The 27,232-nt window shown below is 41.0% G+C and overlaps 1 protein-coding gene and 1 pseudogene across 6 annotated transcripts in view; both read right to left on the reverse strand.

Annotated features, from left to right (window-relative positions):
- The window catches only part of Rhobtb3 (Rho-related BTB domain containing 3), a 74,288-nt gene that overhangs the window by 37,590 nt on the left and 9,466 nt on the right, over positions 1-27,232 (reverse strand). For 3 of the 6 annotated variants that reach the window (NM_028493.2, XM_006517411.4, XM_006517412.4), the window contains 3 exons: positions 10,567-10,721; positions 6,217-6,328; positions 3,504-3,869 (listed from right to left, as the gene is read on the reverse strand). In NM_028493.2, coding sequence (NP_082769.1) covers positions 3,504-3,869; positions 6,217-6,328; positions 10,567-10,721 — 633 coding nt within the window. Of the gene's footprint in view, positions 1-3,503; positions 3,870-6,216; positions 6,329-10,566; positions 10,722-12,412; positions 12,603-12,626; positions 12,854-27,232 lie in introns of those variants that run through there. The other 3 variants (XM_011244574.3, XM_011244573.2, XM_006517410.4) reach the window with 3 other exon arrangements.
- Gm15528 (predicted gene 15528) lies at positions 21,985-23,272 on the reverse strand (annotated as a pseudogene).

Below are 27,232 nucleotides of genomic sequence, written 5' to 3' on the forward strand. Positions count from 1 at the left end.
TAAAAAGAACTTTTTATTTAAAAAGTACCTTTTGTGGTCTAGTTGATTTTTTTTTTTTGACAAAAGATCTGTTTATTGTCGGATTTTAGCTCCTATTTGCTTGGGACAAATATTCCTGAGCAAGTTGTACCATGGGGTTCTGTCTCTGCCTGAGCAGCTGTGGTGACACAACATGCCACGGCTCCTGTCCTCTGTGGTTCCCTGACATACCGAGTGACCTATGGACTGTGAAGAAAGCACTGCACAACAGTGCCTTGAAACCCGTGTTCTGTTCAGAGGTTGGAAAACGTCCCAAGGAAACAGTTTAAGTCCCTACTGAAGATTATATGAAATTATAGACTTAAGGTTTTTGTTTCATTTGGTTAAAAAAAAATTAAAGGACTTGTCTATCTAAAGTACTAATGAGAATCTATCAGAGGAAACAAACACCGGTGATAATCAGATATTTTGTTTTGATAATGGGATCTGTGTGGCTTTTCTTTTTTATTTCTTGTAATAAACATATATTTTAAAAAGTCATGTAATGACAGCTTTAGTATCTTTAAAAATGGAACTTAAGCTTACCTCTACTCCATTCAGATGTATCGTTTGTACATAATTAAAGAACGATTGGTAAGAAGCTCAGAGCTAGTTATTCCTGCATCTCAACCTGCATCAGGCTCCAGGTCAAGGTCAATCCTACCCCATCTCCTGTGGGGCCGGGACCTGGGAGAGCTGAAGTGCAGAATAAATAGATACAGAAGCTCTGACCTGGGGAAGGAGCTCGCTCGCTTTCCCCACAGATTCCAGAGCCTCTGTTTCTACTCATCTGCTACAATCCTCGACAAGAAACCAAGAACTGAGCTCCAGCTTGCTCTGACTCAGACCTCAGTCCTTGCAATTTTGTGCCTCAGTTTTCCTTTGTGACCTAAATTGACAACAGGCTTCCAGGCCCAGCTTCTCAACTGAAATCCAAGCCCTAATTCACTGGCTGTGTCAGAGTCCTGGTGTCCTGAGGGGATCAACCCTCACTCGGAGTCTGTAGGAAATACAGCTCACATTGCACCCACCCCTACCACACCGTCAGAAGCCACAAACCTCCAGTATCCCCACTAGTACTAGTGACCTAGTACTCTTTGGATTTAAAAGCACCAGTCTGATGCCGAAAGGTCACAGTGTTAGCCTCCTTCAATCTGCATGCCAGACTGATTTCTTACTGAGTTCTTATCTTATCCACTCAACTTCAAGCTTCCCCTCCCCCACCACACCTGTGCAGCCTATCAAAAGCCCAGCCTGATCACACTGAGGACAGTAGCACAGCTTCTGGAGTGGCAAACACTGTTCCCACAGGCCAAGACATAATCTCCCTCTCTGAACTCCTGGGAAAGTACCTATGGCCTCTAGAAAAGAGCAGTTATAAGCATTACATGTTTGCCACAGCATCTGTGTATGTGAATAAAACCTCTTTCTAATTGTGGCTGAGGGAATTCAGAAAGTTGTCCCAAGTAACTGTCAGGGGCATGGATGAGGGTACAGGGAACCTTTTCTTTTCTTTCCCCTTTGTCCAATGGCCTGCATCTCCCTATTGCTGTATTGACTTTAAAATGCCAAAAAAGCATCCTTCTCCAGGAGAGGCCAGTAGGTCCAGTCTGGCTATGTGGACCTGCTTTACAGCCACCATACTAAAGAACGCACAAATGCTTTAGAGTACTCCTGTGCCTTCCAGGACTAATGATATTATGGGAAACCTGCTGAATAATTCATAGAATTTCAACAGTAAAATCATTGAGAAGTCAAACACAGCCGTCACAGTTCTCCAGACAAGTCACTGCAAATATTTTTCTTAACATGCAAACATTTTTGTTTTTTAAGGATTAGCATCAAAGTCTGAACTGTGAGATTCTAAGTTTAAACATTAAAACCTGTAGAACTAAAAGAAGTCAATAACTAGGTGTTTGATGACTCTAGCTACCTGCACCTGATCTACATGGCCACTGAAGTCTACGTAAATCTGCCAAGCTGAAGGCAGTGTGCCCCATGAGTATTTGTGAATTTTACAAACCACTATTCACTAAGCCACCACAACATTATTCTCACATTTCCAACAGAAAAAAAAAACAACTACAAATTCCTTTTAAAACCCTAATTAAATTTTACCTTATTACATGATATATCCATAACTCAAGTGGAAAAAAAGAACACCTTAGTTTTTAGAGGTGAGTAATTTCCCACTGCATACATATATCATACACATATCATACACATATCATACATATATCATACATATAACATACATACAGTGAGGTGCATAGGCGGCTTGTTTTCGCACTCTCCTCAGAAGTCCTCCTCTCCCTAGGCTCTCTCTCACAGCAAGCGCAGTGAGGCTTGCTTCCATGCATTGTCCCCCAGAAGCTCTGTTTTCCCCCATCCCTGCCTCCCCCTCCCACCTTCCATCTCCCTGGCAGCTCTGAGAGGACTCAAGGAGCCATGGGTGCCAGCCTGAGTAAGACAAATGACAAAAACTCCTCAGCTCCAGTGGCATCTGGGCCAGCACTCTCCCAGATAACCAGGGGCAGCTGGTGCCTATCCTTGAAGAAAGGAGATTAGGGTCCCACACTTAAACCATAGAAAGGAGATGATCAGAGGTCACAGACAGTTATGGCTGGCCATAAAACTTGTTCCTGATAGCCCCACAGAAGACAATCTTTAATCCCCCTCAGCCTTGAGGTTCCGCCCTACCAAATGGTATCATGTCTGAGTTATGACTTATCTCACCCACCTTCCCTCCCCTTCACCCTAAGCATTCAAGGAATTTCTACCTATGCTGTCTATGCTGAAACACCTGAGCTTGGGATCGCACTCCGGATCTACGCTCTAGGGAGGTTTGCAATCCAAGTCAAGACTCATTATAAAGGACGCTTATGCAAACTGCAGCGGACTGCGAAGTTCTTGAGCTATCCTGGGTTTCCCTCAGAATCGGGCATAACAATAACATCATACACATGTCATAAACTCACGGATGCCATTTGGCTCACATTCACCATTTTGGCTATGGTATAACATGGTTATACAACTCCTAACACCTTGCTTTTAGTTATTTCAGGTATATACTTGGAAATGAATTGTTATATTATGTGGTTTTTAATTTTCTAATAACTGTCATATTGTTTCCATAGTATTAAAAAATGACACAAATGATACGATTAATAAACCCTGAAGGCATTGTGAGTCTAATATTGAAGACAAATTCGTCTAATTCTACTCCGTCATATACTTAAAGATGGCTGAAGGAGCACATCATACCCCATGTGACTTTGTCATTTCATTTTCCTTATGGCAAATACATTTATCAGGAAGAGAGATAACTTAGATATTTCTAGGTATAAAGCAAATGCTATATTTTATGTGTAAGTATCACCTCCAATGTCAGGGGATGAAATAAATGTAAAATTAACCATGATTCTCATAGACCATGAGCATCCTTCACCTAGGCAGGTTAATAGAGTAGAAGGTACCAAGCTTACCTGAATAAATGAAGCGCAGAATGTCTGATAAACAGGAGCAGAAGAGGGCGTCCTTAACAATAACAGGCAATGGTGGGTTGCTGGGGGCTTCCTGGCTAGCACCTGGAAGCACAGCATCTCTGTTTATGGCAAAGAGATCCTGGGTGGTTCGGATGATACTGGAATCCTGAATGTCGGCCGGGCTTTTCACATTGAAAAGCAGCATGAAAACATGGCTTACAGAGCAGAGAACGATCTTGTGGGCTTCCACGACGCCCGTCACTTCTGGGTGGTAAAAAACCACATCCACACACTGGCAGCAGAGCAGCAAGTTATTCAAGTCGGAGTGATAGTGTGATGCCTCAGCTTTCAAGACAGGCATCTTTTCTGTTTCAGAGGGAAAATTGAAATAATAACACATTTTTCACTCCTACAGCCCTAATAATTAAAAATAAGTATTCCTTTTAATTCTACCAAGTACCAACTTGCCTTCTTCTTCTTCTTTTTTTTTTCTACAAACTACTGATTTTGTACAGTTTAACCTATGCATATATGAACTAGTTCATCAGGGATAACTGAAGCACATTTTACAGAACACACAAGGATATGATTTTATATTTTGTAGTGAAAATGAAAAACCTAATGATAAGCACAATAAGATAACATTTCTCATTATTTGTATCTCAAAACAAAACACTTCCTCATGTGCAATGCTTTAGTACTGGGGCAGGAGTCTTCTACCTGATTTTAAAAAGTCCACCTAAGTTTGGAAGAGCCTACTCTCACACAGGCTGTCGGTCCTGTGATAGGGTGATGTCAAGGACCACAGTTCAATGACAGTGAAGTAATATCTTCACATTTCCACATCTCCAGAAAATGTGATGCCTCTAACTACTCTATTGTCTGAAATCACATTAACAACTTAACTTTGATCCTAGTCTTTTTTTTTTTTTTCTCCTTCTAGTAAAATAATCTACTTCACCAAACAACAAATAGTTCCCTCTGCTCAGCACACCTCAGCCAGGGTGTTGACTGCAATCCACGGACTCCTAGGGAGAATATAACCTTAGATTTATCAAAACTAGTCCAATCCTCCTGAAGGGAGAAGAGTATTCCATCAGCTCAGGATATCCACAGGCCATGGCCTCCCGACAGAACCTAACTGTAAGCTGTCTGGGCTCTCACTTGTTGGCAAACCTGAGCAGAGGGACATGGGAGAAGGGAAGTGCCAAAGGATGACAGACCATAATCTAAGTGAGTGAGTTTAATTTCAGCAGCAACAGAAATCTTTTATTCTAAACAAAGCTTGGAGGCTGGGTCTGTGACACGGATAAGCAGCTTTGTGGGCCAGGCTCCCTGCACTGTACCCCAACACCACCTTCCCTTCTCTGACAAGGATCCTCACTGGACCGGAAATGCTGACAGTCTGAAAGCCAGTACTAATCCTTACAACAAGCCAGCCTCATAGACCTAGGAGTACTTAAGCTGGTCTGGGTTTTATTTAGCGCTTGGCCTACAGCTCACCAAACCAAAAGACAAATGAAAAAGCCTTGGGCATACACAGGCTGTATCTGCTACCAGATACTGCTGGTGACCTTGTGCACTATATCACCCAGTCCACCAAATGAACAACCACTGGGGAAGTTTCCATCAGTGTCAAATGGTGTGGGATGTTTGATTCTTCTGAGGAATGCGCATGCTCTCTCCTTCGGAACAACTAGCTGTCTACCCTAGCTGGTCTTTTCCAACCCTGAGAGAATATAAGGTGCAAGCTTCGACCATCTAACAGACCTTCTACTTATCTAAACTTTTCAAAACTAAAAATGATTCTTCAATTTTAATTTGTATTTCCTTGGCTTATATTTATATTCTTTCAACAAATAGTTTTCCAGTACCTATTTTACATTTTTTTTCTTCTTGACAAATAGGGATATCTTACATTTATAGAACATACACTGACTACTCAATACATACATACATATATGTATATATATATGGTATGATGGGGCTTTCAAACTCATCTTTTACATTTCCTCATAAAATAGATACATTATTACAATCAACTATAGTCATCATTCAATGATAAAAGTACCTATTTTTAGAAACAATATAAAACATAAAACGACCCAAAATGTTCTAATAATGATGAGTGTAGTTTTATTTTTATATTTACATTCAATTGCACAAATGATACAGTGCACACATCCACCCTTGACGTCATCCTGCTAACATTGTCATCGAACCTTATCTCTAGACATGAAGATAAGCACGGACAGAGACAGATATACACACCAGCCAAATTCTTTAAAAGTAAATAAGCTGCAGGTATTAGGCCATGGTGGCTCTGAAAATATTTAACATTATATCTGAGCATTGACTTACTAATCATAAGAAGTAAGAAATTAACAATAATGCTACAATTTCACCTATTTTTCAGTTCATATTAAAATTTCACCAAGTGTCCCAAGGTTGCCTTTCAGATGTCTTATTGAACAGCATCCAACTAGGATTTATGTATGGCCTTTAGAAGTCTTCAATCTCAATAGTTTTCTACCACATGCTAAAAATCTATAGGCTCAAACATTGAATCAGTATTTCTCACAAGTGTGGTTTAACTACTTCAGCTGAAAGGGTCACAGCCCTTGTCCCAGATGGGCCCTGAGCACGCTCAAATTTAAAAGCAATTTCTCTAAGATCTGTGCCTTGTAAGAAATGTGTTTTAATGCCGCCACACCTGGCTGTTCAAGCTGAGGAGGTCGAATCCCATGGAAGGAGCTGGTCATTTTCCTTTTCTTCATTTTTTCACTTGTCTTCTGATTTAAGGCTTGAATCATAAAATACTCCAGCTAAACATGAATCAAATCAGAATTAGAAGTCCAGCATGGCTATTTGTGTTCCAAACCTCTCCTGCAAATGTTCCGATGTTAGCACCAATAATAGCAAATGTGTAAATAATTTTTACATGTTCTTACATTTTATATAAAATGTGTCATAATTATATAATAGTAAAATAATCTTCATTATTAAAAATAAATATATTTAGGAGGATTGATTTGCTTTGTTCCAACACAGATACACTTGCTTATGAAAAAAAAATATTTTCTTGAATAATCAAAAAAGCAGCACACACACTGTACTACCATGGCTGTAGCAGTTCCCTCAGTGGGAACCAGTGTAGTAAATACTGTGACACTCTAGGCAGTAGTAGACACGGTCAGATCTGTCCACAGGTGCTCCCATCAGTTAGGCAACTGCATTTGTTTCTCTTCAACACATTGTCCTTTACAAATTCAAACTCTCCTCAACATATACTAGCCTGGCGCTGGGCCTGTGATATACCTCACAAGATCTAGGTTTTATAGGAGCACAAATAAATGTCATCTCCACAGCAAGATATTAAAATATTAATCAATAAAGCAAACTTTAAGACATAAAAGGTATTCTATATGGCTGTTCTCCCAAATGTTTCATACAGGCATGTTCAGCCAGACTTAGCTTTAAATTCTCAAACTCCTCAGAGATACACACAGTGTGGAATGGTCACCCCTAACTCCTGGACCCTAAGACCACCTCTCCTCTTATCACCCCCATGTCCAAGGAATTCTCTGTGCACACGAGGATATTCCAAGTTCCAGATGTTTCTGTCCCCAATCCCTTTAAACAGTTACTCCTTGGCCACCTCTCAGGTATAAGGGTTCCAGCAATGCAGTCCACTGTCGGGATGGCAGGCCCATGAGAGGCCAGTACAGGCCAGGGAACAGACTTTTGATCATGGGCCCAGTAATCTGAGTCACGTGTCTGAGAGCCTCGTTATAGCTCTGTCTAACAGAACTGTGTGTGCCAATGGAAAGCTGCAAAGCACTCTGAAATGTGAGCTGTATCTAACACTCAAGGAATCTCTCTCTCTCTCTCTCTCTCTCTTTTTTTTCTTTTTTGGTTTTTCGAGACAGGTTTCTCTGTATAGTCCTGGCTGTCCTGGAACTCACTTTGTAGACCAGGGTGGCCTCAAACTCAGAAATCCACCTCCCTCTGCCTCCTGAGTGCTGGGATTAAAGGCGTGTGCCACCACGCCCGGCTTTGAATCTCATTTTGTATTATTTCAACTAATATTAAAATCTAAATAGCAATAGCCACATATGAAAGCACAGGCAGTTATACAAAGTGTTTGTTATTTGCTCCAGGTGGTCACACCCTTTTTGATCCATTAATTTATGCCTTATGGAAAGTACAACCAGATGATGGGGCTCTCTTAACCCCACAGGCAGGTATCCTCTTACTCAGGACTGAAAGGAATGCCATACAACTCTTCATCCCTAACCGAAACATAAGATTTTAAATGCTCTTTCACTTCAGTATTATCATCTCTACCTGCATTCTTATAAATACCATAATCTCTTACCTCAAGATTTCAGTTACAAATTACTACTCAAAAATCTAGAGAGAGACCTGAGGAGATGGCTGAAATAGAGGTAAAATACTGGCTGACCAAGTGTGAGGATGTAAGAGTAGAAACCCAGAGCCCTTTTGCAGCCAGAAGTGGCAAAATGAGTCTGTAACCTCAGCATCCCTGATGAGAGATGGGAAGTGCAGACAGGCTGTCCTCAAAAGGTCATCGGCCAGCTGGTGTGGTGTATGTAGGCACTAGTGACAGCAAGACAGGCTATCTCTAACAAGGTGGAATGTGTGGACCAACATCAAAGATTGTCTTCTGACCTCGTACGCACAATGGCACATACAGGTGTATGAATGTACACACATGTGTATGCACACACACAGACACACACATCAAGATCATCCTGATTCTGTTTCATATTCTAAGTATTAACATAAAGGAAACATCCCTGTCCCTCTCCCAACTTGGACCACATCGCAGTCCTTCTCATGTGTCTCACTGTAACTATACCACTAAACATTAGGAAGAAGGAGAAACATGGAGAAGAAAGAGAGATAATGAGTGATCCTAAGTATTTCAGGCTCCAGAAGCTGGATTGGCCACCCAGGAGAATCTTATCCCAACAGAAATGAAACTAAATCCAACCCATGAAACAGCCATCAAATAAAAATCATTAAAGAAAGATGAGACCATGTACTCCACATAAATTACCTAGTATCTCATGGAAATGCAGTCCTTGATCAAATTAAAATATTTCAAACTCACTACAAAAGAAATAGACTGAATTGTGGCTATTTATGTTTAATGGAAATCAGTAACATTTCTATTTGTTAATTGTAGCCAGGTCAGTGAACTCCAGAGAATGAAAAGTCTATAGTCATCTGTGGTAACTGTAATGTTTCAACACAACCATACGTTAAGTCCAAAGATCTCATACTTAAGGTAGAGTTGTTTTGGGTGTTGCCATTCATTGATTACCAGATTTTTCTACTGAGAAGGGTTATTTCTTAGAGATCTTGATCGTTTAAGACCAGTAAATTGTTAAAAATGCAAATATTTTCCAAAGACCTTATAATTCTTAGTACTAGCTATGGGATAGGTATAGTATGTTGAGACTTAAAAAGAATACAAGACATACCAGCCCTGCAGCTGAACCAAAGTCTGGCTCTTTCACATCCAACAAGAAGCTGACTATAGAAACAGTCCTACTATGTGTGTAGCTTTTTGTTTTCTTTGAAAACAATTTTTTATACAATATATTCTAACTACAGTTCCCCTCCCACAAGTCCTTCAGATCCTCCCCAGCCACCCAACTCCACACCTTCATTCTCTCTTTATAAAACAAACTGGCAAACAAACTAATAAACAAAAATGCATAAGAAACACAAAGACACACAAACAAAGCAACAAAACATATAAAAACACTAAATTGTAAACCCTAAAATCAATCAAAAGACCAGGAAGATTGGGGGGGAAAGCCCAAACAAAGCAATATGTACCAAAATCTACAAAACTGTCACTTAGCTCAGTCTTTGTTGGCCATCTACTACTACTGGGCATGGGGCCTCAAGTGTGGTTTGTATTCTCAGTGAGACTCCCTTAGAGAAAAACTAATCTTTTCCTTTGCAAGTGGTTGTCAATTGGACGTGGCTTGTATAGGGGTGAGGCCTCTTATCCATTTCCCCCTTTCTGTCTCCTCTTGTACATAGTTCCCTGAGTCCTGAAGGGAAGGCATATAGAACTGAGTGTACCTTTGAATCATAACAAGATTGGTTGTGAAGTCTTGCTGAACCATGCATAAAAGAAAATCAGAGTTTTTCAACTCATAAAGAGAACTCTTCAGGCCCACGTGTCCAGGTTACAAGGCTCATTCAGCTGTATATTGAATATTATAAACCAGCATGGGGAGATGGTTCCATCAGTTAAGTACTTGCTTGGCAAGTACAAGGACCTGATCCATGTGGAGGGAAAATGCTGGGCATGGCAGGAAGTACTTGTAATCTCAGCACTAGGAAGGTAGAGACATGCAGATCCCTGGGACTCATTGGCCAGCCAGCTTCGCCACTGGTGAGCTCCAGGTCAATAAGATATGGTCTCAGAAAACAAGGTAGACAGGAAGAACAACACTCAGGATTGACCTCTGACCTCTACACACAACATATATTACCAACACCTCCCCCATGCCCCAGTAATGCCAAGCATGCTTCTAAAACCAGACCTGGGGTGGAAAATACAGGTGGACCTTTGTGGGACACTGTCTAGCCAGCCTAGCTCACTTGGCAAGTTGCAGGCCAGTGAGAGTCTGTCTTTAAAGAAAGTGAGCTGTGTCTGATAACACATAAGGATGTCCTCTGGCCTTCACATCCAAGTTTGAACATATACACCCATGTACACATGCAGGCATATGTATGTGCACACACACACACACACACCAAAGATGACTATAAATTTGTGTAAGTTTGTATAATAACATGAGATTTTGACATATACAAAGACCAATATAGTATCAATTCTGAAAGATTCCAAAAATCAGAATAGATGATAAAAATGTCTGATTAAGTCTATGCCACTAACTCGCTGTTTCTTAAGGTTAAAACAAAGCATGCTTATAAAACTAAAGCTCCAATTGATGCCCTAGAAAATAGCTAAAGTGGCAGCCTGACAAATGACCTCCTGGGTCTTTCCACTTACCACTCCTCCAAAGTACTTTCCAATGTAGAAATCATCAAGGCTGTGGAGTTCCAGATAGGTAGCTCCCAGTTCTTTGGCAAGTTGGATCCCTTCTGTGGTGGTAACACAGCTCCCTCGGTCTGAAGTACACAGGGGGCATGTACAAGGTAATTCTTCTGAGGAAAGGAATATAAAAACAAAGAGTTCTAAAATTAATCAGGAGATAAATACATAGGCAGTGTGAATGCTAATGAATACACCCACGATTCACCAAGCTCAAAGTGTCAGTGTCGACAAAGAGAAGTCCTCAGGTGAACAGGCACGGACCAAGGGAGAACAAATAGGGTTTTAGAGAATAGAAGATTTAGAAGTTGTTGAGTGGACAGTGTTGAGAGGAAGCACAGCAATGGCACTTCCCATCCAGCTAGACAACCCTACATCTTATTATGGGACGATTAGATCAAATTCAACCATCTGACCGATCAATCACCGACACAAACCATGAGAACAGAGGACTGGATCTTTTTCTGTCATAAATTGTCCTTCAAGTATATCACCAAATTTGAATAAATCTTACATTTTTATTTTAATGGATCCCTTAATTCGACCTTAATTTTAAAGTTGCATGCCACCCGCTCATAAATTTTATATGCAGTGCATTCTTAATGCAGTCATTTAGTTCTACAACATTCTCTAAAGATTTATTTCATTTTATGTTTGGGTATTTTGTCTACATATATTTCTGTGTAGCATGAGTGTCAGGTACTAGCAGAGGTCAGAAGACAATATGAGATTGCTGGGAACTGGAATTGCAGGATAGTTATGAGGCACTATTGGTGCTGGGATGGGAACCCAGGTCCTCTGAAAGAGCAGCTAGTGCTCTTACCTGATAAGCCATCTCCCCAGCGTCCTAAAACATTCTACTCTAGAGATAAAACTAAATCAAATTAAAATTCATAGATTAACAGTATTTAATAAAAAAGTGAACTTCTCAGGACTCGTGTGTGAATAACAGCCAATTTTACGTCTGGAAAAAAGTGTGGCCTGTCATATCTTTACAAACACTCTTCCTAAGGCCAAAATACAGCTCCTTGTTCACCAGCCAGCTTTGCTTTGTCTCAGGGATAAATATTAGATGTGCCATGTTCAAATAGCAGCTAAGTCAAAAGAATGAGGCAGTCACTGCAAGAACGAACGGCATGTTGTTGCTGGTTAGTGTGCCTGGGAAGCACAGTCTAAGATGTAGAATGTATGTGGGTGGTTCACTGCTTAGTTAGGGTTACTAGTGCTGTGATAAAAGGCCGTGACCAAAAACAGCCAGGAGAGGAAAGGGTTTATATCACTCACACTTCCATGGAACAGTTTATCATCAAAGGAAGTGAGACAGAAACTTAAATGGGGCAGGAACCTGGAGGCAGAAGCTGAAGCAGAGGCCATGGATGGGTGCTGCTTTCTGGCTTGCTCCCCATAGCTAGTTCAGCCTGCTTTCTTATAGAAGCCAGGACTGCCAGCCCAGAAATGGCACCACCCACAATGGGCGACCCCTTCCCCATCAATCAATTTAGAAAATGTCAGAGAGCTCTCTACAGCCAGATTTATAGAAGCATTTTCTCAGTAGAGGTTCCCTCCTCTCAGATACAGTTGTGTCAAGTTGACAGAAAAACTAGCCAGCACAGAGACCCCAGAAACAACTCTTCTCAGGAGTGAATCTGAGAACAGGAAAGACTTCAGCAACAAGGCAGACGTACCTGAGACCACACACTCTGGAGGCTAGCCTCTCAAAGAAAGACAACTGAGCTCCTATATCTACTTAGTGATTAGATGAGAGACATGGCAAGGACATTACTTTGGGCAAAGAAGCTCCTACCTGTGGAGAGAAATGCCTGAAAGATACTGTGTGCAGCATCCGCTGACAAGCCTCCCAACTGAGGGGTTGTGTGGAAGAGCCACGAAAAGCATTTGAGCAACACTCTCAGGAAACACAAAACAACCATGTGACTCAGCTACTATACACAGATGGAACGTGTACTCTTATGTATGGGGTGTGTGCCACAGTGTCTGAGGCAAGGTCAAAAGATTACTTTCTAGAGTCATTTCTTTCCTTCCATGACGTGGATTTCAGGAATCAAATCCTCTGTCCTCAGTCTTGGCAGCAAGCAATTTTACCCTCTGAAGCTCAGAAACCACAGTGTAGTCGCCCACGCCTTTAATCCCTGAGCACTCAGGAGGCTGAGGCAGGCAGATCTCTGTGCTTTAGAGCTCAATCTGGTCTCCACAGAGAGTTCCAGGACAGTTACTTAGGGAGAACCTGTGTCAAAAAGAATGAATAAATAAAAATAAAGTTCAGAAAGCATGTGCTTTTGTCTTCATTTTACAGAAGAGAAAGCTGCAGCTCAGATCAGTCAGGTGACTTAGTCTCTCAAAGCAGAGATTGAAAAACAAAGACAAAAGTGTCACTGGCTCCACCTGATAACAAAAAAGTGGCAATATCCAAAAACAGAATCAAGAAGTTTGAACAGAGATGACCAGTTCCCAAAATACAGTGATCAGAAACACGATAAAGCCGTGCTTCTTTAATTATGCCATACATCCTAATCGGAACATATCTTTTCTAAGATTTCTTCAGTTTGTAGCAAGCTACTCATGTAGCATTTGGGCCTTCTTGAGAAAGAACAAATGGCTTCTCTCTTTCCAAGGCCTTTGTGAACAATGCCTTGTTTTTTCTGAAGACAAAGGTCTCCTTATGTGGCGGGAAGGGGGTGGGTTCGCAGATCTCCTTACTTAGTGTTCCTCCTGGATAAAATTAAGCAAAGTCATCAGTGTTCTGAGAGGAGAATGAACCTGATGGACAAGTACGGCTAACAGTAATTTTTGCTTGTAGCCAGTGGAATGACATTTCTTTCTACTCAGCAGGAAGAAAAACAGTCAAACAATTAATTAGCTGTCCCTTGGCTAGTTACATGTTTTCTGGATTCCCAAGGATTTCTTTAAACCTGATGTAGACAATTTTTTCCCCAACTGGTTACTCTGAGGGTCTCTTCTGAACCATCCCTGTGTTTCCACATATCCAGCAGCTGTAGTTACTGCAACATTCTATGCAAAAGTCTTCTTGAGTTGGCTATAGGAGTCGGTAAAATACTGATAGACTAAACATACTAAGCATGTAACCAGAGGACCCAAAATAACACTTAATATTTAATACGGTTCCTCATGTAGTGGTGACTACCAGACATAAAATTACTTTTATTGCTACTTCATAACTGTAATTTTGCTGTTATAAATTGTAATGTAAACATCTGATATGCAGGATATCTGAGATGCAACCTCTGTGAGAAGGTCACTTGGTCCCTGTACTGGCTAGTTTTGTGTCAATTTGACACAGCTGGAGTTATCACAGAGAAAGGAGATTCAGTTGAGGAAATGCCTCCATGAGATCCAACTGTAAGGCATTTTCTCAATTAGTGATCAAGGGGGAAAGGCCCCTTGTGGGTGGAATCATCTCTGGGCTGGCAGTCTTGGTTCTATAAGACAGCAGGCTGAGCAAGCCAGGGGAAGCAAGCCAGTAAAGAACATCCCTCCATGGCCTCTGCATCAGCTCCTGCTTTCTTACCTGCTTGAGTTCCAGTCCTGACTTCCTTGGTGATTAACAACAGTATGGAAGCTGAATAAGCCCTTTCCTTCCCAACTGCTTCTTTGTCATGATGTTTGTGCAGGAATAGAAACCCTGACTAAGGATTCTGGAACTCTGCCGAGAGTAGTCTGCACAGGTGAGAGAGTGGACTACAGAAGCTAACAGCTTCTGGGACAGGCCGGAGCCACAGAGCTACTGAAGCAGCCCCCTTTTCAGGCTCCAGACATATGGGCACCTTCCCGACCAGAGGAGGGCTTTGCCTGAGCATCGGCGGGAGACATCTTAGTTCCAGGACTCCGCAGAGAGTAGTTTGCACAGGTGAGAGTGTGGACTACAGAAGCTAACAGCTTCTGTGACAGGCCAAAGCAACACAGCTTCTGGGACAGGTCCTGTTTTGGGCCTTCATCATCGGCCAGGAGGGAGGTCCGAACGCCAGATATGTGTGCACCTTCCCTGTAAGAGGAGAGCTTGCCTGCAGAGAGTGCTCTGATCACTGAAACTCACAGGAGAGATCCAGTCTTCCAGGTCTGCTGATAGAGGCTAACAGAATCATGAGAGGAACAATCTGTAACCAGAGACAACTTTAACAACTAACTCAAGATATTACCAGATGGCGAAAGGTAAACATAAGAATCTTACTAACAGAAACCAAGACCACTCACCATCATGAGAACCCAGCACTCCCACCTTGCCCAGTCCATGACACCCCAACACACCTGAAAAGCTAGACCCGGATTTAAAAGCATATCTCATGATGATGGTAGAGGACATCAACAGGGACTTTAATAACTCACTTAAAGAAATACAGGAGAACACTGCTAAACAGGTAGAAGACCTTAAAGAGGAAACACAAAAATCCCTTAAAGAATTGCAGGAAAACACGACCAACCAGGTGATGGAATTGAATAAAACAATCCAAGACATAAAAAGGGAAGTAGACACAATAAAGAAAACCCAAAGTGAGGCAACGCTGGAGATAGAAACCCTAGGAAAGAAATCTAGAACCATAGATGCGAGCATCAGCAACAGAATACAAGAGATGGAAGAGAGAATCTCAGATGCAGAAGATTCCATAGAGAACATGGGCACAAAAATCAAAGAAAATGCAAAATGCAAAAAGATCCCACTTAAAACATCCAGGAAATCCGGGACACAATGAGAAGTCCAAACCTATGGATAATAGGAGTAGATGAGAATGAAGATTTTCAACTCAAAGGGCCAGCAAATATCTTCAACAAAATTATAGAAGAAAACTGCCCAAACCTAAAGAAAGAGATGCCAGTGAACATACAAGAAGCCTACAGTACTCCAAATAGACTGAACCAGAAAAGAAATTCCTCCCGACACATAATAATCAGAACAACAACTGCACTAAATAAAGATAGAATATCAAAAGCAATAAGGGAAAAAGGTCAAGTAACATATAAAGGCAAGCCTATCAGAATTACACCAGATTTTTCACCAGACACTATGAAAACCAGAAGAGTCTGGACAGATGTTATACAGACACTAAGAGAACATAAATGCCAGCCCAGGCTACTATGCCCAGCCAAACTTTCAATTACCTTAGATGGAGAATCAAAAGTATTCCACGACAGAAACAAATTCACACATTATCTTTCCAGCACTTCTAGGATAATAACAGAAAAAAAAAAAACTATACAAGGAAGGAAACCACGTCCTAGAAAAAGCAAGAAGGTAATCCCTCAACAAACCTAAAGGAAGACAGCCACAAGAATAGAATGCCAACTTTAACAACAAAAATAATAAGAAGCAACAATTACTTTTCCTTAATATCTCTTAATATCAATGGACTCAACTCCCCAATAAAAAGACATAGATTAACAGACTGGCTACACAAACAGGACCCAACATTTTGCTGCTTACAGGACACCCATCTCAGGGAAAAAGATAGAGACTACCTCAGAATGAAAGGCTGGAAAACAATTTTCCAAGCAAATGGTATGAAGAAACAAGCTGGAGTAGCCATTCTAATATCTAATAAAATAGACTTCCAACCCAAAGTCATCAAAAAGGACATGGAGGGGCACTTAATACTCATCAAAGGTAAAATCTTCCAAGAGGAATTCTCAATTCTGAATATTTATGCTCCAAATACAAGGGCAGCCACATCCATTAAAAAACTTTAGTAAAGCTCAAAGCACACATTGAACTCACACAGTAATAGTGGGAGAGAAACTTCAACACACCACTTTCACCAATAGACAGATCATGGAAACAGAGACTAAACAGGGACACAGTGAAACTAACAGAAGTTATGAAACAAATGGATCTAACAGGTATCTACAAAACATTTTATCATAAAACAAAAGGATATACCTTCTTCTCAGCACCTCATGGTACCTTCTCCAAAATTGACCACATAATTGGTCACAAAACAAGCCACAACATATAAAAAAATATTGAAATTGTCCCATGCATCCTATCAGATCAACATGGACTAAGGCTGATCTTCAATAACAAAATAAATAATAGAAAGCCAACATTCACGTGGAAACTGAACAACACTCTTCTCAATGATACCTTGGTCAAGGAAGGAATAAAGAAAGGAATTAAGGACTTTTTGGAGTTTAATGAAAATGAAGCCACAACATATCCAAACTTATGGGACAAAATGAAAGCATTTCTAAGAGGAAAACTCATAGCTCTGAGTGCCTCCAAAAAGAAACTAGAGAGAGCACATATTAGCAGCTTGACAAAACACCTAAAAGCTCTAGAACAAAAGGAAGCAAATTCACCCAAGAGAAGTAGACGGCAGGAAATAATCAAACTCAGGGGTGAAATCAACCAAGTGGAAACAAGAAGAACTATTCAAAGAATCAACCAATCGAGGAGCTGGTTCTTTGAGAAAATCAACAAGATAGATAAACCCTTAGCCAGACTCATTAGAGGGCACAGGGAAAGCATCCTAATTAACAAAATCAGAAATGAAAAGGGAGACATAACAACAGATCCTGAAGAAATCCAAAACACCATCAGATCCTTCTACAAGAGGCTATACTCAACAAAACTGGAGAACCTGGATGAAATGGACAAGTTTCTAGACAGATACCAGGTACCAAAGTTAAATCAAGATCAGGTTAATGATCTAAACAGTCCTATATCCCCTAAAGAAATAGAAGCAGTCATTAATAGTCTCCCAACCAAAAAAAGCCCAGAACCAGATGAGTTTAGTGCAGAGTTCTATCAGACCTTCAAAGAAGATCTAATCCCAGTTCTTCACAAACTATTCCACAAAATAGAAACAGGAGGTACTCTACCCAACTCATTTTATGAAGCCACAATTACTCTGATACCTAAATCACAAAAAGGCCCAACAAAGATAGAGAACTTCAGACCAATTTCCCTTATGAATATCTATGCAAAAATCCTCAATAAAGTTCTCCCCAACTGAATCCAAGAACACATCAAAACAATCATCCATCCTGACCAAGTACGTTTCATCCCAGGGATGCAGGGATGATTCAATATACGGAAATTCATCAATGTAATCCAGTATATAAACAAACTCAAAGACAAACCACATGATCATCTAGTTAGATGCTGAGAAAGCATTTCACAAAATCCAACACCCATTCATGATAAAAGTCTTGGAAAGATCAGGAATTCAAGGCCCATACCTAAACATGATAAAAGCAATCTACAGCAAACCAGTAGCCAACATCAAAGTAAATGGTGAGAAGCTGGAAGCAATCCCACTAAAATTAGGGACTAGACAAGGCTGCCCACTTTCTCCCTACCTCTTCAACATTGTACTTGAAGTCCTAGCCAGAGCAATTCGACAACAAAAGGAGATCAAGGGGATACAAATTGGAAAGGAAGAAGTCAAAATATCACTTTTTGCACATATATGATAGTATATATAAGTGACCCTAAAAATTCCACCAGAGAACTCCTAAGCCTGACAAACTGCTTCAGTGAAGTAGCTGGATATAAAATTAACTCAAACAAGTCAATGGCCTTTCTCTACACAAAGAATAAACAGGCTGAGGAAGAAATTAGGGAAACAACACCCTTCTCAATAGTCACAAATAATATAAAATACCTTGGCGTGACTCCAACTAAGGAAGTGAAAGATCTGTATGATAAGAACTTCAAGTCTCTGAAGAAAGAAATTGAAGAAGATCTCAGAAGATGGAAAGATCTCCCATGCTCATGGATTGGCAGGATCAATATAGTAAAAATGGCTATCTTGCCAAAAACAATCTACAGATTCAATTCAATCCCCATCAAAATTCCAACTCAATTCTTCAACAAATTAGAAAGGTCAATCTGCAAATTCATCTGGAATAACAAAAAACCTAGGATACCAAAAACTCTTCTCAAGGATAAAAGAACCTCTGGTGGAATCACCAAGCCTGACCTAAAGCTTTACTACAGAGCAATTGTGATAAAAACTGCATGGTACTGGTATAGCGACAGACAAGTAGACCAATGGAATAGAATTGAAGACCCAGAAATGAACCCACACACCTATGGTCACTTGATCTTTGAAAAGGGAGCAAAAACCATCCAGTGGAAAAAAAGACAGCATTTTCAACAAATGGTGCTGGCTCAACTGCGGTTATCATGTAGAAGAATGAGAATTGATCCATTCCTATCTCCTTATACTAAGGTCAAATCTAAGTGGATTAAGGAACTCCACATAAAACCAGAGACACTGAAACTTATAGAGGAGAAAGTACGGAAAAGCCTCGAAGATATTGGTACAGGGGAAAAATTCCTGAATAGAACAGCAATGGCTTGTGCTTTTAGATCAAGAATCGACAAATGGGACCTCATAAAATTGCAAAGCTTCTGCAAAGCAAAAGACACCGTCAATAAGAGAAAAAGGCCACCAACAGATTGGGAAAGGATCTTTACCTATCCTAAATCAGATAGGGGACTAATATCAAATATATATAAAGAATTCAAGAAGGTACACTCTAGAAAATCAAATAATCCCATTAAAAAACGGGGATCAGAGCTAAACAAAGAATTCTCACCTGAGGAATACCAAATGGCTGAGAAGCACCTGAAAAAATGTTCAGCATCCCTAATCATCAGGGAAATGCAAATCAAAACAACCCTGAGATTCCATCTCACACCAGTCAGAATGGCTAAGGTAAAAAATTCAGGTGACAGCAGATGCTGGTGAGGATGTGGAGAAAGAGGAACACTCCTCCATTGTTGGTGGGATTTCAAGCTTGTACAACCACTCTGGAAATCAGTCTGGTGGTTCCTCAGAAAATTGGACATAGTACTACTGGAGGATCCTGCAATACCTCTCCTGGGCATATATCCAGAAGATGTTCCAACTGTTAATAAGAACACATGCTCCACTATGTTCATAGCAGCCTTATTTATAACAGCCAGAAGCTGGAAAGAACCCAGATGTCCCTCAACAGAGGAATGGATACAGAAAATGTGGTACATGTACACAATGGAGTACTACTCAGCTATTAAAAAGAATGAATTTATGAAATTCCTAGGGAAATGGATGGACCTGGAGGGCATCATCCTCAGTGAGGTAACACATTCACAAAAGAACTCGAATAACGAAGTCCAAAGTGTGGACACTTTGCCCCTTCTTAGAATTGGGAACAAAACACCCATGGAAGGAGTTACAGAGACAAAGTTTGGAACTGAGACGAAAGGGTGGACCATCTAGAGACTGCCATATCTAGGGATCCATCCTATAATCAGCTTCCAAACGCTGATACCATTGCATACACTAGCAAGATTTTGCTGAAAGGACCCAGATATAGCTGTCTCTTGTGAGACTATGCCGAGGCCTAGAAAGCACAGATGTGGATGCTCACAGTCAGCTAATGGATGGATCACAGGGCTCCCAATGGAGGAGCTAGAGAAATTACCCAAGGAGCTAAAGGGATCTGCAACCCTATAGGTGGATCAACATTATGAACTAACCAGTACCCTCCCCCACCCCCTCCCGGAGCTCGTGTCTCTAGCTGCATATAAATCAGAAGGTGTCCTAGACGGCCATCAGTGGAAAGAGAGGCTCATTGGTCGTGCAAACTTTATATGCCTCAGTACAGGGGAACGCCAGGCCAAGAAGTGGGAGTGGGTGGGTGGGGGAGTGGGTGCGGCATGTGTAGGGGACTTTTGGTAAATGAAATAAATACCCATTTAAAAAAAAATGAAACCATGACTAAGACAATTCCCAAAGTGGTCATGACCCACACGTTGAGAACCACTGTATTTTGTAGACCAAAATGGCCTTTAACTTTCAGAGATCTGCAGATCTCATGGGCACAGTAGCTCTGAGAATCAGAATTAGCACTGTCTTCAGACCACCCCCAAAGTCGGGAACACACACACACTTTTAAGATATTATCATAAGATGTTTTCATTTTTTTTTAAACAGTGAGGTCCTGCATTTGAATAAATAGTATCTCTTTCAGAGTAGTGGCATCTAGAATAGGCTGCCATTGTTGGCAAACTTTGGAAATTCTCTTGATAAATTCTAGCTCAGTAATATATAAAAGTTTCAGTACTTGAAAGATAACTTGAAAAAAAGAAAGAAAAAACTTGAAAGGTAAGATGCTTATTTACTGAAATTTAAAACTATGGCTGCATCCTAGAAACCTTACAGATTTGTCCTTCAAAGCTATTTGTACTATGTACTAAAACCCAAATTTGTTCTGGGGATGTGGCTCAGGGTGTGTGCACACACCTGCAATCCCAGGAGTGGTGAGATGGAGGCAGGCAGATTATAAATTCAGTGTCATTCTTGTTTATATAATGGATTCAAGGTTAGTCTGGCCTTCAAGAGACACTGTCTCAAAAAAGCAAAAATCCAAAAAATGTATTCAGAGCCAAGTATGTAAAACTGTCACACTGCCAAGTTTGGTAAAAAAAAAATGTGTAATAGGGTCAACTATGGTTGTAATCTCTGCCTTTCAGAATCTAAAATATGAGGATAGCATATTTATGATAGGCCAGAGCTATATAGCAAGCACTATCTTAAACAAACAAACAAATTTATGCATGCAAATTATGCAAATTTATACTTACACACACATACACACACACCAAAGAAACAAAACTGCTTTGCTAAATAAGCTCTAAAAAGGTCTCCAAGAGAATTATCCAGCTCACTGAAATGTATTGTGGAAGGTGGGGTGATGGGGAGCAGTGAGGCCTGTGAGTTCCCAGCCAGACTTAGTTCTATAATTAACATGTAATCACATCTTTAGTCACTTCACTTCATGATGTTAGTGATAAAAGTCTTTATTTCACCTTTCAGTATTTCCAACAGTTTCCCTGATGCTGGATCTCAAATCTTAGGAGTCCAAAAATACAGTCAGACTTCAGCTCTCCAGAGGAAGGTACCCAGATCAATTTTTAGGTGGGAAAAATTACAGATTTTTCTCTGTAACAATCCATGTCAATTTTCCCACTTCACTGAAACATTTTTAAGTGGTCCATCATCCCTAAAACTTATCTGTGAAATATAAGACAGGAAAACACTCATCTCTCATACACAACACCAAGGAAGGAAAGGGTGAGCAAGGGCTACACTGCAGGGCCAAATTTATTCACCCAGAAAATGGATTTGACTCAGTATAACAGGGATTTGTACAAAACTGTTTTGTCTTCTCAAGGTACATTGGGCTAGACTTTTGTATATGGAAGTAATACCCATAATAGTGAATTAAACTCTATATAAAAATAAATTACGCACCTCTGAGTAGAGTGAAGTATTCCCAAAAATCTAGGGATACCCACATTCCATATCCCTAACATCGCCAATTCCCAGACATGGGAAGCATTAAAATCCTCTGGTCACTTTGTCAGGGGTAAAGAGCATTGCTTTGGGAAAGCGGAAGAATAATTTTCTCCACTCCAAACTATACACCGCACTCATACATGTGTACTCACATACATCCATTTACAGAGGAAGTTTCTTCCTCCGAGTCACTATGGGATGCAGCCTCCCTCAGGCTGAGGAGGGCTTGTTTTGGTTTTTCTGAAATCCATTCTACTCCACAACACTGTCAGGTCCAGGGTTTGGGAGAGGCCCTAAGGGCACAACATGGTGAATGACCTGATGGCCCCAGCCAACTGTGGTAAGAAGGGAGTGAATGAGTGGAGACCACGTAGCATCTCTCACAAAGTCTCTGTGGGCTTCTAAACACCTCAGAAAAGCTTGAATCCAGCACAGCAAGGGAACAGTCTTCGCTGAGAGAAGTCAGGAGGGGACACTGTGTGGAGAGAATACCAGTGTAGTGACACCCTGGGAGTGACAGCTGAGCTGAGGGTACAGCTTGCATTCTTGGTGTCCACAAGGGAGACAGATCCATTCTCGTCACCAAAAACAAAGACTTCACTCTGCTGAGGATGCCAAGCCAAGGTGGTGGGGAGGTAGCCAGAGGCATTGCAGCCCATCTGTGATGCCGGCTTGGGACAGCGGGTATCCCAGAGCAAAGTTCTACTGTCTTCACTGCATGAAAGAAACACAGAGTCTTTGTGGGGAGAGGCAGCAACACAGGTACCCTGTCCTGCATGAGCTCGGTATGAATTCAGTGACACCTGCTGAGCCAGGTCCCTGATGATGCAGCAGTCTTTGCGACCACTGACAGCTTGTGTGCCCGAGCTCAGGCCAGTGACAGTAGACACAATGTCATCACGCTCATCCTTGCAGAACTTTCTGACTATAAGTGTCTCGTTCTCATCTAGCTTCCATAATTCAACAGCACCTGAATCAGAAGCCACTAGGATACCTTTGTCCCCCACCCAAGTGAGGCCAGCTACTCCAGCCTCGGTATGGATGCCAGCAGAGCAGAGACCTTCGTTGGGGGCTGCACTAGGATCCTTGAAAAACCACAGAGAAGCTACCCAGCAGCGACCACTCAGGCTGGAGACCCCGAGCAGAACGGAACCATCAGGCCTAGGTACTGTGCAGCCTCCAACTGACGTTCCACGCATGCGGGCGCATTGGGGGGCAGGTTCTACTCGCGGGCCGCCGGGCGCACGAGCGGAGGAGGGGTGTCCTTCTGCATCTCCACGATTCCAAATCTAACCTAGACTCAGAGAGACCCTGATTTGGCGCTGGAGGGACGGCACACGTGGACTGTTTTCATTTAAATTATTTATAAACAAAATATTTACCCACTGACAAAACGTTTACGAGTACCTACTACCAATAAAGATAGAAAGATACAAAGCTGAAGGATTCATGACCAACTGACCAGGGCAGATGTGACTGCAAGCATTTGCAACATAGAGAATACAAAATAAAGGTATTCCAAGTTACCATAGGAACAGAGAAGACCCCCCATGGAGGGTGTACAGAAAAGGTAATGGTTCACAGCTAAGGATGAATCTGCTAAGCTGTTACAGAAGGAGGTTGTGCAAGGGGCACTGGCTGCAATCAGAATAGACAGTGTGGGCCAGAACAAGAAAACCATTTCCACTCAAAATAAAAATAAAACCCTTATTTTTATAACTTTTATTTATGTTTACATGTATTTCTGTGTGTATCTGCCATGTGTAGGTGGGTACCTGTGGACCCTGGAAAAGGATGCTGACTTCCCTGGAGTTACAAGTAGTTGTTCTGGGAATCAAACTCAGGTCCCCTGGAGGAACAGCAAGTGCTCTTCACCATGGCGGCATCTCTCCACTCCCATATTTCCACTTTTAAAATCTCAAGATGGCAAGCTAAGCCCATGTTGCTATCTCTCCTATCTGCTAAACCACCAAACATGCGACTAAATAAAAGGGAGCTGTCAAAGAGGAGGAGGAAGGGAGGGAGGAAAGAAGGAAGGAAGGGTAGGAGTTGGGAGAGAGGACTGATTACACAGAAACAGACACTAGCAATGCCTGGCAAATGGCAGCAAACAGCAGCAGACTAGAGCAGAGTAAGCAGTCAGAGTACAGGTGGTTTCACACACTGAAGCGACCTCCAGTGTTCCCAGCTCAAACGTGGGAAGCAGGAAACAGCAGGACCACAGGCAGATGGCTGGCAGATGGCCAAAGCACACTGGTGGAAGGAAACAGCTAGCCCCACTAACCCTGTGTATACTCCCACGTCTACCCCAGCCACAGACAGCAGCTGCCCAGAGCAAGAGAAAGGAATCGATCCAGCCAGCAAAATGCAGTGCAAAAGTAAATAAACAAAAATTTCCCTATCGTTTGAGAAACTGCTACATCTTGACACAAAACTCACTGAATAAATTTACAATGCCTAAAGGAAACCCATTTAACATTCAACCAAAGAGAATTAACTATAAATAACTGAGCATTTTTAAGGAACTGTATCTTTAAGTATCTCTAAGTATCTAAAAGTATCTTTAAGTCAGGAATAAGAAATTGTGAGTAAACCATTTAGAGATCTTAGACACACACACAAAAATGTTGAAATTAAAATTATAAACAAAAAAAAGTGGCAGAAAAAAACTTATGTACAAGTCAGAGAGCAGAAGCCAAGAACAAAGCAGCATAAAGATAGGCTGTAATTCAAAGGCTTGAGAGGCAGAAGCAGCAAGACCATGAGTTCAAGGCCAGCCTGGGGTACAGGGTGGGATGCTACCACAAAGAAAGAGGGGTGAGGGAGAAGAAGAAGGGATTCAGCAACAGAAAATAAGAAAGCCATGAGTGTTGGGAAAGATCCAGAATTATCAACATCAGCCCACTGAAGGCCTGTAGAGAGGGAAAAAATGGTGGGGTGCTGGCAGCTGCAGCCAGAAAGGAAGAGTCCTTCAAAGAGTAGTGTCAGGTTCTCCAAGGAGTCCAGTGGGACTACTACCCAAAGTGGGAATTGTGTCCTACAGTGTTCAAGAAGTGGTCAGAAGCCAGATCATGAAGGAGTGAAGGAGTCTGTGTTTCTGATAAGGAGTTTACAATACAAAGTTACTAAGATGAACACAAACGCTGGATAAGAAGAAAAGTACTAATGGGAACCTCTGATTTCAAAACCGATTTTCATGTCCAGCTTCACTGCAAGAACCTGGACACAATGATACCTTCAATGGTGTGTAGCCCAGCTGGGTCATTTCTGATCACCATCCCCCACAAAAAGGAACCTGAACTACTACAGCAATGTCAAAGTTTGTGATGACTTCCAGCAAGTGAGGAAGCACTGAAAACTGACTCAAGCTATCCTGGAAAGACACCAGAGTAATAGATCACAAAATACTGAACCGTAAAAACCAGTCCTTATAAGCGATAATGAATTTAAAGAGTTGGGGGAAGGCAGAGAGAAGCAGAAAGCTGCTTATAGAGGAAAGCCAACTACAGAGTAAGAGAGAGGGCAGAGCACACTATTGCAGGTATGTGTTCTGCAGCTCATACAAAAGAATGGGTCAAAACCCTTGTAAAATGTCCATTTCAAAAACCTCCACCAAGAAGAAAAAGACATTGCGGATCAATTCTAGATCAAAGACTACTACTGTTTACGTCTTGAACTGGAAAAAAAAAACCTAGTTACTAGGATAAGCATGAAAATGTAAATGTGGATATTTTAAATAGTCTACCAGTTAAAAAATATCTCACATTTCTTGAGTGATGGCCATTTTATGCACAAGATGTGATTCATAGTTTGTTCTTATATGATAATTATTGAAGCCATCAGGAGTGAAAGAAAATCCCATGTTTACACCGTAGTCTCAAATTATCTAGAAGAGAAAATGCATGTGTGCATGTATATGCAAGTGAGTTATAAATTCTGCAATTCAATGTTTTATTCTTGACAATTTTCTTAAGCTTGAAATTTGAAAAAAATAAAAGAGAAAAATTAAGTTCCTAAAAAATTCAAAGCAATGACTGTGCTCATCTCACTGTATTCTGGATTATCCTGAGTTTACATCAAAAGGAAGGAAGCAAAAGCAGGAGGCGAGACCCGGTTCCCTATGGCGCTGACACTTCAAGCTGCCTGTGCTTTCTATGGGAATGCCTGGGAGAAAACTCAATAATGTATTCTTCTGACACAATTACATGCTGTAAAATGGGCAAATAATATATATGTTTGATTACAATCACTGTCTCTTTCCATTCCTTAAGATCCTATTGAATGAGGCCACTCTGAAAGAGCCATCAGTGTTTTCTGGATGCTTCTAAGTAAATTAACTTTAGGTTCACTCACAGCCTGCAGCACCTCCTGAAACTTGTAAGCAAATGGTAATTGTCCTGGCACAGGAGTGACTTTCAGAAATATTCAGGCCACACAGTGGAGACCTGACAGACATCAGAAAACATAGCGCTCTGAGCTGAAATATGAACTCAGGTGCCTGGGGCTAGAAAGATGTGGAGAGTGAAGAAATTAGAACAAAAAACTAATTATCACTCTCTTCTCTCTACTGGAAATACCACAAAGTAATGCATATGAAGATATCATCAGAGAATTTACAACCCAAAGGACAAAAGAATAAAATTAAAAGAAGTGTTAAGCTATTAAATAGAAGCATCTTTTAGGCTATTATGTTAGACATTAGTGGCATTTAACAGTTTTTCATATTTGAAATTTGTTTTGCTCTTTGCATATTATAAATAAATATTTACTTTTATATTTGTATGTATCTGAATTGTGGGTATTAAAAAAACTGTATAAATTTGAGGACCCCCAAATATCTGCAGCTTACCCATTTAGGAACCCCACCACCAAAAAAAGAGTCCACTTTAAAAGATTAAGTGAGGGTCTGGAGAAATGTCTCAGCAGTTACCGCTCCTGCAGAGTCCATATTTGTTTCCTAGCACCCACAATGGGCAGCTCACTACCACCAGTAAAGCCAGCATGAGAGGATCTAATACCCTCTTCTAGCTCTGAAGAATTGCATTAACAGGGTAGACATAAACTCATGCAGACATACACATACACACATTAATAAAAAAAATAAAGACACCAAAAAATTTTAAAAGATTAACAAAGAATTGAAACCCAGCAGGGATGACAACATTAAAGTAAGTTTGAGATTTACTTAGTACAAAATCAAACAGATCCTGAAGAAATCCAAAACACCATCAGATCCTTCTACAAAAGGCTATACTCAACAAAACTGGAAAACCTGGACAAAATGAACAAATTTCTAGACAGAT

Source organism: Mus musculus, chromosome 13 (genome assembly GCF_000001635.26).
Source record: "Mus musculus strain C57BL/6J chromosome 13, GRCm38.p6 C57BL/6J".
Lineage (NCBI taxonomy): Eukaryota > Metazoa > Chordata > Mammalia > Rodentia > Muridae > Mus > Mus musculus.